This window comes from Gorilla gorilla, chromosome 4 (genome assembly GCF_029281585.2).
Source record: "Gorilla gorilla gorilla isolate KB3781 chromosome 4, NHGRI_mGorGor1-v2.1_pri, whole genome shotgun sequence".
Classification (NCBI taxonomy): domain Eukaryota; kingdom Metazoa; phylum Chordata; class Mammalia; order Primates; family Hominidae; genus Gorilla; species Gorilla gorilla.
Genome location: NC_073228.2, coordinates 45033559 through 45052393, shown reverse-complemented (window position 1 = coordinate 45052393; position 18835 = coordinate 45033559). Strand labels below are relative to the sequence as shown.

General features: G+C 46.3%; 1 protein-coding gene and 1 non-coding gene across 5 annotated transcripts in view; one reads left to right on the top strand and one right to left on the bottom strand.

Annotated features, from left to right (window-relative positions):
• Positions 1–1430: 1430 nt before the first annotated feature.
• The window catches only part of ITGB3 (integrin subunit beta 3), a 57971-nt gene continuing 40566 nt past the window's right edge, over positions 1431–18835 (top strand). For 2 of the 4 annotated variants that reach the window (XM_063706315.1, XM_055387765.2), the window contains exon 1: positions 1434–1697. In XM_063706315.1, coding sequence (XP_063562385.1) covers positions 1619–1697 — 79 coding nt within the window. In that variant the 5' untranslated portion in view covers positions 1434–1618. Of the gene's footprint in view, positions 1698–18835 lie in introns of all 4 variants that reach the window. The other 2 variants (XM_004041453.4, XM_063706314.1) reach the window with 2 other exon arrangements.
• On the bottom strand, positions 7113–7175 carry LOC115934815 (U7 small nuclear RNA). The gene has a single exon (XR_004070560.1). It is a non-coding gene; the product is annotated as a U7 small nuclear RNA (small nuclear RNA).

Sequence of the window (18835 nt, the reverse complement as noted above, 5' to 3'; positions counted from 1 at the left end):
TGGGCTAGGGTTGTGGACTTAGCATACTTGCTGAGGCCAGTGCCCACCCCAAGTGGTTGCTGACAGCAGGGATAGGCTGAGGAGACACCTAAGTGGCTGGAGATTGGTTTTATATATATGTGGGAATGGAGCAGATAACTAAATACTTAGGCAGAGATGTAACCAGGCCATGTGACCTGAACTTTGCTCCAGGGCATTGACACTGCTGTTAAAATGCTTCTGGCCTAGAGGCCCTCTGCAGCCAGGGGAGGTAGATGGAGCTTCAGCCTGAAAACCCAGGTCAGAGGGCCCAAGTACCCTTTGCAGAGCTGGCTTTTCCCCTTGCAAATTGCTAGTGACGCTTCAGCTGATGTGTGTTACTATTAAGGTCCTAGTGTTTGGGAGGGTGGGGCAGGAGGTGGAGGATTGTCAGAAAAAAATTACATGGAAAAAGATGGCATCTGAGATGTTTTGAAAGATAAGTGGAATTTTCCAAGTGGAAAAAGGAAGGAAAATCAGTCAGATAGGAAGGCATGGAGCATTGGGGAATGACAAGTATCTTCTTGGACTAGGGTGGGAGATGGGCTGGAGAGATGGGTCAGGGCCAGTTGTCTGGCATCTTGTGTGTCTCAGAAGAGGGTGGGCACGCTGCGCAGGGAAGCCCAGGGCCACTCTGAAAGCCCTAAAGGGGAACTGATGCCTCTGGCCTTGTTTTTATCACCATCAGGACTACCCATTGAGGCAGGCTGCACTACCAGCTACTTCCTGGTGGCCTCTTGCTCATAGCCATAGTATTTTGCCTCTCTGAGCTTCCAGAGGTTTTAAGTCTGGGGAAGATCCAGGGACTCAAAGAAAGATTGGGGTGGGAGATAAGGGGCCACAGTTTGGGGGAGTCAGGCAGGAGGCCTTTGAGGAAAATAGATAAAGTCCCAAAGCCTGTGAGTGTGAATTTGGAGGCAATATGCTGTGTTCTGAAACGTTTTCAGACACTGGCTAGGTGCAAGCGTTTGTAGGGCGAGGCTCTTCATGGACCTATCACTGCTTACGCAAGCTTGGGATGTGGTCTTGCCCTCAACAGGTAGGTAGTCTACCGGAAAACCAAAGTAAGGCAAGAAAAAAAATTAGTGAATAATAAAGGACTGAACCGGTTCAGAGAAGGCATTCAACAGATGTTTGCCAGTCAAATGAATTAAAGTGTGAATGAATGAAACTTGAGGTAGTGGGTAAATGTGTCCCAAGAATCCAGCGAAACAGGGTCTCCCAGGAGGCGGGACTGGAAGGGTCCGGAGAGGGGCCACAGGCTCCTGGCCTTTCTAAGCACACCAAGTGCCCAGTCGCGGACCCCCGGGACCAGGATGCGCTGACGACCCGGCTGGCAGGCGGGTCCTCGTGGGCGAGGCGAGGGAGGCGGCGAGAGAGGAGCAATAGTTTCCCACCGCTCCCTCTCAGGCGCAGGGTCTAGAGAAGCCCGAGGGGATCTAGAGAAGCCCGAGGGGAGGAAGCGCGAGTCCGCGGCCCGCCCCGTTGCGTCCCACCCACCGCGTCCCCTCCCCTCCCCTCCCCTCCCGCTGCGGGAAAAGCGGCTGCGGGCGGCGGCGCCCACTGTGGGGCGGGCGGAGCGCCGCGGGAGGCGGACGAGATGCGAGCGCGGCCGCGGCCCCGGCCGTTCTGGGCGACTGTGCTGGCGCTGGGGGCGCTGGCGGGTGTTGGCGTAGGAGGTGAGTGAGGCTCCGGCTCGGCAGCGTCGCAGCCGCCCCAGGATCTGCGCCGCGGTCAAGTTGCGGACTTGGAGCCGGCAAACGCGAAGGGCTGGTCCCGCGCGTCTGCGCTGGGAATGCGCGGGTCCTGGCTGGCGCGGTCGGAGCCGGGAGCTGGGGACCTTCCTGGCCCGGCGGTGGCGGGGCTGAGAGGTGCCTGGTGCCTGGGAGCGGGTCCTCCGAGACGCTGAAGCCATCAGCCAGGCTGAGCGCCTTCCCGGCCGCCGCGGCGCGCACGGTGCGGTGGGCGCATCTCTGAGCCCCGCGGTCACCCCGGGCTGCGCGCGTCGCGGGTGGTCCTGGTCGGGCCAAGGACGACTGGCCCAGGAGCCAAGGCGAGGTGGGGCTTCCGGGGGTTGTTCCCGCGCCTTGGCAGAGGGATGCCGCTGTAGCTTCCTGGGTGAGAGCGTGAGCGCGCGCGGGTTTGCCAGTTTCCCCACATTTCCAATTTCTCCTGTTACGCTTTCTCCAGAAGGTTTTTTCTTTTCCTTTTTTCTTTCTTTCTTTCTTTTTTTTTCCTTCAACTTGGCTTCCTGCGGGGTTGTTTTGGAGCAGGATGAGGGCTTTGCCTCCTCCAGTGTCCCCAGGTGGCAGCGGTGCCTCTGCTCCTAGGGCAGACCCTGCACCCGAAAAATCTCTAGTGTATTCGGGGAGCCATGAAAAGGCTCCCTTGGGCCGGTGGGATCCTTGGCTTTGTCTCTGGCTGCTGCGCACACCGTCAGCCGTCAGGGCAATTGGCATTCGGCCTCTTGGGTACTGGGGACACAAGTGGAGGGATGGAGCGGGCACAGCCCGGGGTTGCTGCCCGTGGTCCTCTCTGAGTCCTTGGTGATTTTGCCTGGGGTGGAGAGAAACCCTGCCTCCTGGTCTGCTGGGGCCGCCTCTGCCTCAGAGGATGACACAAGAGTGCATGTAAGTATTTTTAATAAAAACTGTAGTACTCGTAAAACAATCTACACCCTGCAGAAGGGATTTGTTATTTTATTTTATTATTTATTTATTTATTTATTTTTGAGACGGAGTCTTGCTCTGTCGCCCAGGCTGGAGTGCAGTGGTGGGTTCTCGGCTCACTGCAACTTCTGCCTCCTGGGTTTAAGCGATTCTTCTGGCTCAGCCTCCCGAGTAGCTGGGATTACAGGCGCCTGCCATCACGACCGGCTAATTTTTGTATTTTTAGTAGAGACGCGGTTTCACCATGTTGGCCAGGCTGGTCTGGAGCTCCTGGCCTCAAGTGATCCGCCCACCTCAGCCTCCCAAAGTGCTGGGAATACAGGCGTGAGCCACCGCACCTGGCCAGGATTTATTTTAAAAAGGGAAGATTTGTTGATAAATTCACTTCAAAGATAAACTATTCGAAAATACTTTAGTGATTCCCATCAAGACTCTTCTGTGTATGTATAGACGTATAACTCATCCTGGACAGGGCAAGGATATCTTTTTTTGTTTGTTTGTTTGTTTTGAGATGGACTCTCGCTGTCGCCAGGCTAGAGTGCAGTGGCGCGATTTCGGCTCACTGCAACCTCCGCTTCCCGGGTTCAAGCGATTCTCCTGCCTCAGCCTCCCGAGTAACTGGGATTACAGGCACGCGCCACCACGCCCTACTAATTTTTGTATTTTTAGTAGAGACGGGATTTCCCCATGTTGGCCAGGATGATCTCGATCTCTTGACCCCGTGATCAGCCTGCCTTGGCCTCCCAAAGTGCTGGGATTACAGGCGTGAGCCACCGCACCCGGCCAAGGGTATCTTGAAGGAGGGATTACAGTTGATATGTAGAGGAATATTGCAGTGGTTATTGCTGCATTTCCTATGTGACTGGGACTAAAACAGATCAGCTGATAGTGTTAGTGCAGTGAGCAGTCTGATGACTATGACACAGAAATAAGAATCTCCAGCATTCTGCCCTGGGACATGTGGAGCCTTGGGTCAGATGCTGCTGGCTATTGATGCCGGGAATGGAGAAATCCACCAGGGCAACTCAGTAAAAATAAATAAATAAATAAATAAATAAATAAATAAATAAATAAATAAATAAAAAGGGTATCATTGTCCTGTCCAGGATGAGATGCTTGCTTCCATGCACTTACAACAATTTTTGCTGTCATTAAAAAATTTTCACATTCACAGTCTTCTAAATTCACTTTGGAGTGTATTGGATTCCACTGCATTGACATACGTAAGTTTGCATTAAAAGATCCTTTAAGATATCTGGTCAGGCACGGTGGCTCATGCCTGTAATCCCAGCACTTTGGGAAGTGGAGGTAGAAGGATTGCTTGAGCCCAGGAGTTCGAGACCAGCTTGGGCAACATAGTGAGACCTAATCTCTACTAAAAATTAAAAAAAAATCCTTAGGCGATCTGTTCACAGATTAATCTTGTGATTGGGGCGATTCCAGAAGTGGTGATGGGTTGTGCTGAGCTAGCCCCACACTCTCTCTGAGAAGCAGTGTACAGTAGTGTTTAAGGGCAGGGGCTCTAAAGTCAGACTTCCAGAGTAATGCCCCACCCCCAACCTCACAAATCAGTTTCTACTATATTTATATCTGCCATCCCAGTGTTGGTGGCAGGGTCTTCAGATCCCTGGGGAAGCAGATGGTGGGATGAGAGTAGGAGAGTTGTGTTGGGACTCCAAGTGTTGAAGGGGCACAGAAAGAGCTGAGTGGCACAGAGAGGTTGTCCCAGAGTAGCGGAGTCTGCTTTGGGGAGAAGAGAGATTGACTGAGGATAGCATCAAGTTTTTTATTTTATGTACAAAGATGATCTTTTTAGCTTCACCCAGGAAGTGTGGGTTTTGTGTCTTCCTCGTGTTTAGGTTTTTATTCTGACCTAATTAGGTCTAAGCTGAGGTGCTTATTTCTCTTCTGGAGTTTATATCCTAGAAGCTCTCCAATCGAAGCCCTCTGCAGGTATCCTCAGGTCCTGGAGAAACACAGCAGGAAGGCTTGTTGGCTTCGGAAAGGGAGGGCTATGGTATACAGCCAGTAAGATGTGGGTTTGATTCTTGACTTTGTCTCCTGTAGGCTGTGTGGCCTTAACTAAGTTACCTAATCTCTTGAGTCCTCAGTTTCCTCATTTGTAAGGCAGAGGAAACAATGCCTATGATTATGCTGATTAAATGAAACAGAGGCACAAAATAAGTGTTTAATGAATGACAACTACTATTGTCATTATTCTTCCTATCCATGCTATCTGCCATGTATTGGAGGCAAAAGCTGTTACTACTTCATGCATATGCGCTATGCAGGCTTCCAGAATGAAACTGATGGGGTCCCTTTCCCCCACATATGTGAGAGGGGGTCCCTCTTATTTCAACTCGTTCCTCATTGCTGGTTTGGCATATCTCAGCTACTCTAACCCGGCAAGAATCCACAGAAGAAGCCAAGAAGGAAAAAGGCTTATACATTTGCTTTACCCATAAGAAAACCTCAAGCCCTGTATCTGAAAAAAGAGGAAGATAAAAGGATCTATAAGATTTCAAGTTCCATGAGAAGAGGGACATGTCTATTTTGTTCAATACTCTATGCCCACTGCCTGGCACATAGGCAGCAAAACAAATATCTGTGGAATGCTATGTAAAGGCATCTATAGATGATGTGCCTCCCTTTAAGAAACCCAATATTTGAATATTTGCACTCATTCATACAAGATCCTCAAGTGCTCCGTTTGGATAATCTGGAGGGTATGAAAACATAGCCAAGATCATGAATTCTTTGGGCATTTGGGCCGCTGCACTGTTGCACCATTTAGACCTGTGATCTGAGAGTGTGAAAAACTCAAGGGATCCTCTGTAAAGTGTCTGCCTTTTTTTCCCTCCTGGGAGGAGCCGTTAGAAGGGCAACATTCCTTTCTCCCCCTTGGACGTGTGGGTGTTGGGACAAGGGTGAGGAGTGACAGAGGTCTCCTGGGAAGACCATAAGATGGGGCAAGCACACCACAGTGAGGAGGGGGAGTCTGGCTATGACTTTAGAATTTCCTGATCGAAATTTCTCCTCTAAAGCTCCCCACCCTACTTGGGATCTGAGGTTATCATCCCCTCCCAGTCCCAAGAACCCTTCTTCCCTTGTTGGCAGAAATCTCCAGGAAGCATGCCCACAGGAACCACAACTCATGAATCAGCAGACAGATAATTAACCGAGGGAGTGACTGAGCAGCTTCAGGGATGAACCGCTTCGTTTTACCCAGCCCTCTCTGCTGCCCACAGAGTGGGCTGCTCCACCCCATCGCCTCTGCTCCCTCTTCCTGAACCTTGGCCCTTCCTGAGTGGGACCTTCATTGTGCCTGATGGAGCTCAGGCCACTAGTGGAAATGAAGGTGGGAGCAGGGAAATGACTCTGTTTAGGGGAACTGCCTATTCCCCGTGTGGGAACTGCTGGCATTTATTGAAACGTGAGACTCTCCAGCAAAAAAGTGATAGCATCTGCCTTTCTGTCCACGCACACAGTCTCACCAAAAACACTCTTTTTTTTTTGTTAGATAATTCAGGTATAATTTATGTACAGTAAAATTCACCCTTTTTAGTGCATACAGTTATATGAATTTTGACAAATACATATAGTCAAGTAACCATTGCCATCATCAAGATACAGAATATTTCCATCATCCCCCAAATTCCCCAAGCTCTTTTTTTTCCTTCTTTTTCTTTCTAGAGGCAGGGTCTCACCATATTGCCCAGGCTGGTCTCGAACTTCTGAGCTCAGGCAATCTGCCCACCTCGGCCTCCCAAAGTGTTGGGATTACAGGCGTGAGCTACTGTGCCAGGTACCCCCCAGCTCTTTTGTAATCGATACCCTACCCTCAACCCTCGTCGGTTGCAACCGCTGATCTGTTTCTTGTCCCTGCAGTTCTATGTTTTACAAAATGTCATATAAATGAAATCATGCAGTGTATAGACTTTCAGTCTGGCTTCTTTCACTTAGCACAATACATTTGGGGTTAATCTATGATGCTGCATCTATCAGTAACTCTAAGACATTGTCTGAGGCCACTCCATCATCCTCCGTGTTGGAACAGTTACCCTGAGAGCAGTGGGACTGGATCCATTAAACTTTGGAGGTGCTACCCAGCTTTCAGCTTCTAAATTTTATAATTGGATAGATGTATTTAGCTATATATAAGTCATTAGATTTTCCATGTGCTAAGTAGTTAAAGACTTCAGGATACTAGAGAGGATTCTGTAGCAACCAACACTTATTATTCTTGCTCATAGGAGTAACAGATATTTTGTGGCCAAATATTGTATGTCATGATGCTTGGAGTCAGAAGTTGTTAAGTAAACCTGGGGGCTATTCTACCTTTTTACATTTTTGGTAGCATCTCTGAAAAAACAACCCACTTGACTTTTTTTTTTTTTCCTTTTTTTTTGGGAGGGTGGGTGGGTGGGTGGCTTTTTGGCCAAAACCAGAAAGCTTGCTAGACAAATTCTAACACTAGATCTAACACTAGATGTCTTATTTCTGTTTTTCTGTCATGTTCCCATGAAAAGTCTATTTACTTACTCCCCTCTCTCGGTTTTATAGTTGAGTTAGTTCAATTTCTTAGTTCAGTTAGTGAAGATGTTTAAATATTCAAGGAGAGAAAGAAAAAGAACAAGGTGATACACATTTTAAAAAAGTCAAAATAACAAATATTGTTATTTCTTGGCTGGGCGCGGTGGCTCATGCCTGTAATCCCAGCACTTTGGGAGGCCGAGGCGGGCGGATCACCTGAGGTCAGGAGTTCAAGACCAGCCTGACCAACATGGAGAAACCCTGTCTCTACTAAAAATACAAAATCAGCTGGGCATGGTGGCATGCGTCTGTAATCCCAGCTACTCGGGAGGCTGAGGCAGGAGAATCGCTTGAACCCAGGAGGCAGAGGTTGCAGTGAGCCGAGATTGTGCCATTGCACTCCAGCCTGAGCAACAAGAGCGAAACTCTGTCTCAAAAAACAGAACAAAACAAAACAAATATTGTTATTTCTCAAATAGGTTCATCCACATAGGATCATTGTCAGTCGTTAAAATTGCTGGTTCCCTTCTAATTCTATTCCCCTATAATGTTCATATTAATCAGGTGGTGTGTTCTGTTTAGACATTTCCCCTCGCATTTATGATTATTTGTGTGTGTATGTGTGTGTGTGTGTGTGTGTGTGTGTGTGTATTCCTTTACTTAAACCCATGATATATAGTACTTCCTTTTATATAGAAAAAAGCTCAGTGTGGAAAGAACAACGTATCTGGAATTAAGAAACCTACATTCGATTCACAGTTCTGCAGGCTTTTTCATCAGCTTGCTGGGTGACTTTGAACAGGTGACTTTACCTTTAGGCATCAGTCTCTTGGTGTCCCAGGGGCTGCAAAGTGGGACAGAGAAGATGAAGGGAGATACTTCAATTTGCTCCTGCCCCTTCCCACCACCTTCAACTGGAACTCCTTTAACTAATTAACAATTTGGAGTTCATGTAAGGATTTCTTTGGGGAAAAAAGAAGATCCTGCTGTTAAAATCAAGCTTGAAAAACTTTGCACTAGAAGAGAGCTCCAGAAGTTTGGCAAAAGACATATTCAGTAGCCACTTAAAAAGTCCCTGTAGTCAACCCTACATCTCTTTGCTAATGGAAATTTTGGATAGAGAAACCTGGGTCTGTGAGATCCACTGATGGCTCCAGACCCCAACTTTAGCCATTGCACGTGTTGAACTCTAGGTTGAGCCTTTGCTGGAGCCGCCTGCAAGGAGCATGTTTGACCAATCCCCAGTGGAGGGGAGGGTGGTGTTTCCTTTCTGGGACTTCCACAAGTTGAGAACAGACCATGCTGCCCTGGGCAGTTCTTGAAGGCTGTGAGAGTGGGCCTGACAAAGTTTATTCCTTTTTTTTTTTCCATTCTCTTTTATTATCATTATTGTTTAAAATTGACAAATAAAAATTATGTATATTTATGATGTACAACATGATGTCTTGAAATATGTGCGCATTGTGGAATGGTTAAATGAAGTTAAATAACATATGCATTACCTCACATACATACTTCTGATTTATTTGTGGTGAGAACACTTAAAAATCTCCTCCCAGCAATTTTCAGGTAGATGACATACGGTTATTAACTATAGTCACCATGTTGTACAGTGGATCTCTTGAACTTATTCCTCTTGTCTAACTGAAAATTTATATCCCTTGACCAGCATCTCCTCATGCAAACCATACCCCAAAGCTCATTTCTGTGTTCCTGCTGAGTTTGCCATTCCAAGAGGTTTTGATGCTGAAGGTGCAGTTTGTGGAAAGCCCAGCAGACTCTGGGGAGCCTACATTTAAATAAATGCAAATGTCGACAGGGAGGCAGAACAGAGGACATTTCAAATTAGCTTTAATTTTCTTTTAGCTTATAAAAGTAATTAAGCTTATTATTAAAAAAAAGGCAGCTCAGAAATATAATGCAGAAAGTACAAGTACCAGTTCCTTGTAGTCTTGTCCTTAAAGATAACCACTCTTGATAGTTACTGCAGAGTTTTTTTCTATGTATTTGTCAACATATATAATTATTTATCATTATTGTTATTTCTCAAATAGAATAATCAATAATAGGATCATTGTCTTTTTTTTTTTTTTTGAGATGGAGTCTCACTCTGTTGCCCAGGCTGGAGTGCAGTTGTGCGATCCCAGCTCACTGCAACCTCCGCCTCCTGGGTTCAAGCAATTCTCCTGCCTCAGATTGCCGAGTAGCTGGGATCACAGGCATTTGCCACCACGCCCAGCTAATTTTTGTGTTTTTGATAGAGACAGGGTTTGGCCATGTTGGCCAGGCTGGTTTTGAACTCCTGACCACAGGTGATCCACCCGCCTCGGCCTCCCAAAGTGCTGGGATTACACGCATAAGCCACCGCACCTGGCCCATTGTCTCTTAATAATATACTCTAGGCATCTTTTTATGTCAGTTTATGGCTTTCCATTATTTATCCCAAGAGCTATAATTCTAGCCATAAGGCATACTCTTTGTTATATGGATATATCAGAATTTACTTAACCAATTCCCTGTTGGCAGACATTGGGATCATTCCCAATTATTTGCTACTACAAATAAAGCTGCAGGGGATATCGTTATTCATTTATTATGCACCTTTGTTCAAGTGTTTCTACAGACTTAATTTCTTGAATGAAAGTTGGTGGGTCGAAGGGCATGCATATTTTAAATTTAAATTTTAGTAGGTGTTGTCAATTTGTCCTCCCAAACGGTTGAACCAGTTTGCTTTCCTACCAAGACAGGCTGGCAGTAAGGACTGGTGTTAGCACCGCGGCCTGCTGTCCACACCCATAACACATGAGCTGGGGGAGGAAGGCTGCAGAACTGGACAGCAGGATGCCAAGGAGGTCACCAATAGGGCACCCCTGGGCTGAGCCTCGGACAGCTTGGTACAGACCTGCTTCTTCTGTATACTGAATGAGGTGGGGTCGATGCTAATAAAAATTTCCAGAACTCTTGAGATGCAGCGTTTGAGTCAAATATCAGGCCATCAGGAAGAAATGGCCACTTGTGCCTTGTTTGAGGGTTCTCATGCCTTGGGTTGCTAGGCTTCCTAGGGTATGAGTCCCCCTGTTGATGTTTTCTGGCTGGAAGAGTGGATACTTCCAGGACTGGCAGCACCTTGAAGATCATCTAATTTGACACCTGTTTGTTTTACAAAAAAGCAAAAAGGGAGTTCCTGAGAAGTGAAGTGACTTGTCCAAGATCATACAACTGGCTCAGTGGCATTGGTTGGGTCTCTCCCTGGGGACTCTTGTCTCCTGCCCAGAGTGATTTCTTCACTATATCCTGTTAGAGACAAAGGGCCCTTTCACGTCTGACCCTGAGGTGGAGGCGAGGGGATGGGGATTCCTGGTGTAGGAAGTGACTAGAGTGAAAGTAAGGGGGAAGGAAATGAACATTTATTGAGCATCCACTATAGAGGGTTCTTTCATACGTGTTATGTCATTTAATCCTAACAACTCGAGAGCACTGGGGAAAGGAAGCAGCTGTTTGGAGTCTCCGGTGCTTGGCCGATGTGGCTGGTTAGACCCGTTAAATACTACAGAGCAGTTATCACTTCTCGACTATGAATGTGACATAGACTCAAAGAGGCACTGGGCCTTAGAGAGAGCACCAGAGAGATGAAGGGATGTACTTGAGATCATACGGCCAGAGGAAGGGCAAAGATGGCTTTAGACGTGAGGTTTCCTGCTGCTTTGCATGCTTTTTCTGCCATATCCATCTGTTGTTTTACTGCTCCTGCCTTACCACATTTCTCAGGAGCTGGGTGTTAATTTTAGACCACAACCTTAGAGAAGACAGGACTCTGTCCCTGGAATGGGCTTTATGCAGTCTTCAGCACATGGCGACCTAATTAACCTCATTGGAGATGATAACCAGACATAATGTGGCTTCATTTACAAGGACAGGACCTGCCCTAGATCTTCCCATTAACATCATCTTGAAGTGTCAGCTCCACAGAGAGACCTTTCCTGACCACATGCTTTCAAGGAGACTCCTTCCCTCATTGCTTGCTATTCCCCGCCCCCCCACCCCCACCCTTTCTTTTCCCTTTGAGGCAGAGTCTCACTCCATCACACAGGCTGGAGTGCAGTGGCACGATCTTGGCTCACTGCAAACTCCGCCTCCCATGTTCAAGCAATTCTCCTGCCTCAGCCTCCCAAGTAGCTGGGATTACAGGTGCGTGCCACCATGCCCAGCTAATTTTTGTAGTTTTAGTAAAGACTGGATTTCGCCATGTTGGCCAGGCTGGTCTTGAACTCCTGACCTCAGGTGATCTACCCGCCTTGGCCTCCCAAAGTGCTCAGATTACGGTGTTAGCCACCATGCCCGGCCTATCCTGCTTTATTTGCTTACAGCATGAAGGGTCAATGAAAGGATATGGCCAGTGGTCAAGACATTCGAACTTTGTGTACAGGGAATCCACTTGCTCAGACAAAAATCCTTCCTGTTTTTCCCTTGTGAACAAAAGTTCTCTGAAAAGGAATTGGGAGGAAAGACTTTATTCCAATGAACAGTTTGGAAACTGGGGAAACTCAGCTGTTGGTGTCAGAATTGGGGGTTTATAATGAAAGTTCCTGCCTAGGATCCTGATGAGGCCCACTTATGCAAATGAACAATTCCAACTTGCTTAGTTCTGTTTGGTTGAAACAACTGAGGCCTGATTGGTCAAGGCAGCAGAGCCCTGACTGGTTATTTTAGGTTAGCTCTGGAGGTCCCAAAGTTGAAGAGAGGTGTTGATTTTCAGGGAACTCAAAGTGGGTTGTGACCTCTAGTCAGCAAATGGCAGCTTTGCTCTGTTTAAAATTTAGGCCCACTTAGCCACTCCAGATCTATATTGAAGGACTGGCTCTTTCAGGTTCACATTTGTTCACACCCTCATGCCCCATGAGCCATACATCAGCAAGTCTTTAGATGGAACGTATCTAGAGTCTGACCACATCAGTGGCTCCGCTACTGTCCAAATCCACTGCCATCTGTTGCCTGGATTATTTTAGTACATTTCTAATTGAATAATAAGTCTCTTTCCTTTTTGATTCCCTTCTTTCTGTCTTGCACTCAGCAGCCAGGATGATCTTTTTTTGCTCACCTCTGCTCAGATTGCTCCAGTGGCTTCCCACTATGTGGAGAAAAAAGCCACACTCTCTACCATGGCCTATAGCTTCCTAGTGTTCTGGTCTCTAACTGCTCCTCTAACCTCCTCTGTGCTTTTCTCTTCCTCCTTTCTCTCCACCTGCTATTTCTTTAACAGGCGGATGTCCATCCAGATCTTGCCTTGGGTTCTTTCTGGAATGTCTGTGCCTTGGATCTTCCCAGGATTCACTCTTTAACATCATTTTGAAATGTCAGCTCCACAGAGAGACCTTTTCTGATCACATGCTCTAAAGAGAGTCCTTCCCCTTATTGCTTGTTATTCCTTTATCCTGCTTTATTTTCTTACAGCATTTGCCACTGTTTGAAATTGTGCATTTTTGTTGTGTATTTTTTGTTACCGTCTTCCTCACTAAAATGTAAGCTTCACAAGAGCAGGGGCTTTGTTTAGTTTATCAGTGTGTCTCCAGTGCCTAGGAGAGTGCCTGGCACAGGTAGATGCTCAATGAATATTTGTCGAGTAAATGAATGAATGAATCAATGAATGCTGACACCATTGATATATATAGGTAGAAAAATGTACAGCTAAAGTAACCATTTTTCAAACCTTATCCATACGTGGATTAAATGCAACAAAAATTTCATTTCATGCTGGCTTTTTTTCAATCATGCAAAGTATTTCATGGCAGTGTTCTTCAAAATCATGCCATATACATGATGGAGATGCAAATCCATTTTGTATTAGTTTCTTAGGGCTGTTGTAACAAAGCACCACAAACTGGGTGGCATAAAACAACAGAAATTTATTCTTGTTGGAAGCTAGAAATCTGAAATTAAGGTGTCAGCAGGCCCATGGTCCCTCTGAGACTCTGGGTAGAATCCTTCCTCCTTCCTATCTTCTGGTGTTGGCTGGCAATCCTTGGTGTTCCTTAGTTTCTGGCTGTATCACTCCAATCTCTGCCTCATGTGGCATTCTCTCTATATGTCTCTCTCTTCGTGTGGTGTTTTCCTCTTCTCATAAGGACATCAGTCATGTTGGATTAGGGCCTACCCTAACGACATCAATTGATTACATCTGCAAAGACCTGATTTCTCTGTAAGGTCATGGTCATGGGCACTGGGGTAAGGACTTCAACATATCTTTTTTGGGGACATAAGTCAACTTATAACACATTTTAATATTGGTGGAGGCAAGTTATACACAAATGTTTTCCAATGTTAAATACCGTATTTAACTGGCTCTGATATACTTAAAAACAGTTTTAAATTTCTGAAATCAGGACATATACTATATTCATAGTGTTAGATTTGATGAAATATGGTGCCTGGGTTCTCTACTGCTTTGGGTGATGCTTACTGGAGCTTTTTGCTCAGAGCACAGAGGTATGTGTTACCTTAAACTCCACCTCCCTGCCTCCTTCTCCTTCCTTGGGTTACTTAGCTGATGCTACATTTAAGGAAGGACCAAAATTAAAATAAACTTTCTTAGCAACTTGCTCTAGATAAACCACTTGTGCCTATGTAGGACAGTAAGCATGAGATGTTTTGTTTTTTCATGAGTCACATGGCCAGGTGACTACAATGAGGCACCATATGAGTCACCCACTGTCCCCATGGACCTAATTGGGAAGTGAGCAGTCAAAGGTCAGTGGCAGGGCTGGGGACCCAGATTAGAACTCCTTTCTGGCAGAGTGATAGATGTCCATAGTGTTAGTGGAACATCCTCCCTTCTCGATAAACACCTCTTACTGTGACTTAGCCCTCTCCTGTAGTCCCCTGTCCTCATTAGGGTGGCCTGTTCCTACAGTCCAGCATCCTGTCTCACTGGACAACATGTCCTCAAAATAGCCCCCGTTGACGCATTATGACTTCCACTGGATCCAATTCCCTCCCTTGTTTCCTTTGTTCTTCCATTTTTCCCACCCTTTGTCTCTCTTCTGCTTCTGTGATTCAAGCTGATGTGCCAAACCACAGCCTTCTACTTCTACTTTCCAGGCAAACTTCTTGGCTGGTCTTGATTGGATTAAAATTTTTATTTTCAAAAAACTTTTCTGAGGCAGGGTCTCACTTTGTTGCCCAGGCTGGAGTGCAGTGGCACAATCACAGCTCACTGCAGCCTCAACCTCCCAGGTCCAGCTGATTTTCCTGCCTCAGCCTCCTGAGTAGCTGGGACTGCTGGTGCATGCTACCATGCCCAGCTAATTTTTAAAAAAATTTTCATAGAGATGGGGGTCTCACTATGTTGCCCAGACTAGTCGCCAACTACTGGGCTCAAGCAATCCTCCTGCCTTGGCCTCCCAGAATGCTGGGATTACAGGCATGAGCCTGGATTTTCGAAGACTAATATTCCTAACCCCATTTAGAAGCCAGATCTGACAAGTAAACATTTCACCCTGGTGTGATACTTTCTGGCTCCACACTCCCACGACTCCTTCTGCTCAGGGCATACTTAACGTCATGTCTAGTGTCCCCTAGAATGATGTCATCAAGGAAAAAAAAGTATTCACCTGCCCTAAACAATTTGAGACTCAGGATAAAAACAACAATAAAACCAATATAAATTACAGCAGCAGCAGCAGCAGCATTTATTGAGTACTTTCTGTGTTCCAGCTGTTGTGCTCAGAGTTTTACAGGGTTTGGTTTATTTCATCCTTACAACCACCCTGTGAAGACTGGGGTCAATCCACCTTGTCCCTGGTTCTGGCTAACCTGTCAGAGGAAAGGGGTGATAGGAGGTAGGAGTTGTTTGTTCTTTAAGTGACATTATGGTGAAGATTTCCACTTTAGCAGGAATGAGTCTGGGCCCCAGAGAATGAGCAGGAACATAGGCTTTATGAATGACTGGAAACAGAGGCCCAAACTCCTTCCACACGTTCAGGAGGGAGGGGTGGGCTCAGAACAACAACTCATTGAATCAGCATGGGCTCAGTGCAGAGACTTCTGATGAGTCAGTCACTTTTAACCACCGCATTCCAGGGAATCTGCCTGGGTAGCAGGACTTGGTTGGGGGTATTGTGGGGGGTTCATTGGTTCTCATAAAATCAACCTGTGATTCATTAAAAAGAGTGGATAAAGGGACTTGGTAACCATGACTCTGCAGGCATGATTTCCTAAAGAACAAATCCCAGCACCTCATTTTATCCTCTGGGGTCAGGGACCATTAGTTCACTGGGAGGGACCTGCTGTTATTTATTTTGTATCTTGCAAAACTTTCTATTGTGGCTACAAGTCAAGGACTCATAGGGAAATGCTAATTTGAGAATGGATGGGTGGTTAAATGAATAGACTGGGAAAAGTCCTAAAAAGTAATCTGACAGTGTCTGTATTAGTTCATTTTCATGCTGCTTATAAAAACATATCCAAGATTTGGTAGTTTATAAAGGAAAGAGGTTTAATTGACTCACAGTTCAACATGGCTGGGGAGGCCTCAGGAAACTTACAATCATGGTGGAAGGGGAAGCAAACATGTCCTTCTTCACATGGTGGCAGGAAAGATAAGTGCCAAGCAAAAGGGAGAAAAGCCCTTTATAAAACCATCAGATCTCATGAGAATTCACTTACTATCATGAGAACAGCAGCATGGAGGTAACTGCCCCCATGATTCAATTACCTCCCATCAGGTCCCTCCCACAACACACGGGGATTGTGGGAACTACAATTCAAGAGGAGATTTGGGGGGTGGGCCACACTGCCAAACCATATCATTTCACCCCAGCCCCTCCCAAATCTCGTGTCCTCACATTTCAAAACACAATCATGACTTCCCAACAGTTCCTTCAAATCTTAACTCATTCAAGGATTAACCTGAAAGTCCAAGTCCAAAGTCTCATCTGAGACAAGGCAAGTCCCTTCTGCCTATGAGACTGTAAAATTGAAAGCAAATTAGTTACTTCCTAGATACAACGGGAGTGGAGGCATTGGGTAAATACAGCCATTCCAAATGGGAGAAATTGGCCAAAACAAACAGGCTACTGGCCCCACGCAAGTCTGAAATCCAGCAGGACAGTCAAATCTTAAAGCTCCAAAATGATCTCCTTTGACTCCATGTCTCACACCTAGGTCATATTGATGCAAGAGGTGGTCTCCCATGGCCTTGGGCAGCTCCACCCTTGTGGCTTTGCAGGGTACAGCCTCTCTCCCAGCCACTTTCATGGGCTGGCATTGAATGTCTGTGGCTTTTCCAGGCACATGGTGCAGGCTGTCAATGGATCTACCATTCTGGGGTCTGGAGGATGGTGGCCCTCTGCTCACAGCTCCACTAGGCAGTGCCCGCGTGGGGGGCTCTATGTGGGGGCCTCAACCCATATTTCCCTTGTGCACTCCCCTAGCAGAGGCTCTCCATGAGGGCCCTGCCCTGTAGCAAACTTCTGCCTGGACATCCAGGTGTTTCCATACATCCTCTGAAATCTAGGCAGAGGTTCCCAAACGTTAGTTCTTGACTTCTGTGCACCTGTAGGCTCAACACCACATGGAAGCTGCCAAGGCTTGGGGCTTGTATCCTCTGAAACCATGGCCTGAGCTCTATGTTGGTCACTTTTAGCCATGGCTACAGTGGCTGGGATGCAGGTCACCAAGTTCCTAGGCTGCACATACCAGGGAGGCCCTGGGCCCAGCCCAGGAAACCATTTTTTCCTCCTAGGCCTCTGTGCCTGTGATGAGAGGGGCTACCATGAAGGTCTCTGACATGCCCTGGAAACATTTTCCCCATTTTCTTGGTAATTAACATTCAGCTCCTCGTTACTTATTTCTGCAGCTGGCTTGAATTTCTCCACAGAAAATGGGTTTTTCTTTTCTATCACATCGTCAGGCTGCAAATTTTCCACACGTTTATGCTCTGCTTCCTGCTGCTGTATGCTTTGCTGCCTAGAAATTTCATCTGACAGATACCCTAAATCATCTCTCTCACATTCAATATTCCACAGAGCTCTAGGGCAGGGGCAAAATGCTGCCAGTCTCTTTGCTAAAGCATAGGAAGCATGACCTTTACTCCAGTTCCCAATAAGTTCCTCATCTCCTTCTGAGACCACCTCAGCCTGGACTTCATTGTCCATAGCACTGTCAGCATTTTGGTCAAAGTCATTCAACAGGTCTCTAGGAAGTTCCAAACTTTACCACATCTTCCTGTATTCTGAGACCTCCAAGTTTCTAGGAAGCTCCAAACTTTCCCACATTTTCCTGTCTTCTTCTGAGCCCTCCAAACTGTTGCAATTTCTGCCTGTTACTCAGTTCCAAAGTCACTTCCACATTTTTGGTATCCTTATAGCAGCACTCCACTCTACCATTGCCAATTTACTGTAATAGTCTGTTGTCACACTGCTAATAAAGACATACCCAATACCAGGTAATTTATAAAAGAAAGAGGTTTAGTTGACTCACAGTTTAGCATGGCTGAGAAGGCCTCAGGAAACTTACAATCATGGTGGAAGGGGAAGCAAACACATCCTTCTTCACATGGTGGCAGGATGGAGAAGTGCTGAGCAAAGGGGGAAAAGCCTTTTATTAAACCATCAGATCTTGTGAGAACTTACTATTAGGAGAACAGCAACATGAGGATAATCATCCCTGTGATTCTATTACCTCCCACTGAGTCCCTCTCATGACCTGTGGGGATTATGGGTACTACAATTCAAGATGAGATTTGGGTGGAGACACAGCCAAACCATAGCAGTGCTCATATCTCCCATGGTCCTCTTCCCTCTTCTAACCCTTCTTGATGTCTTCTTGTGCTTCTCTCTCTTGTGAATATCAATGGCATTTATGTCCAGAATTACCCCTTTGCATGCCAATTCCCATGGAAACTCCAGAAAGGGAGGGAGATACTTAAAATAGTTCAGGCTGTGCTCCTCTCAGAAGTCTTCTGATAGGGGAAAAAAGAGAGGCTCTGTCCACATCTGCCTGGGAAGAGAGCAATTATAAGGCTAAGAGATGGCCAGGCAGCTCGTGCAGGGAGAAGTCTTGGGTTGCATTGTTCGTTGTGAACATTCAGGAATTCTGAAACTAGCAGCCACTTTTCTTTCATTATAGACATTGCATGACTCAGGGCTGCCCCATCTCAGAGGTGACCTTGATGCTTTAAGGCCAGGCTTGGAACCAGTGTCATCATTCCCACTCATGGGCCTCACGCTTACATTCTGAAGTTGTAGTCAAGTCGGAGAGTGGAGCCCCAGAGGTTATTCATGGGCTCATAAAGGCATCCCACTTGTAGAATTTTAAAGTTGGGCAAGGCCTTTGAAGTTAGATGGACTCAAGGCTCTGAGGAAACCTGGGGCTTCCAGGAGGTGCTTCAAGGATTCCACATATAATCTAGGGTTTTTGGGAGAACAATGAAAGTTTAAATTGCCTGAGGAATTGTTGTAGCCCATTTACATGTTTTATATTGGAATTCTATGCATAATTTTGAGAAATGAGTTCAGTTGCTTAAAAAAGCAAAGCAAAACTTCATCTATTCCCCTACCTTTCATTTTGCCCCAGTGCATATTTACTGAGCATCTCCACTGAGTAAGAACTGGAGCTGA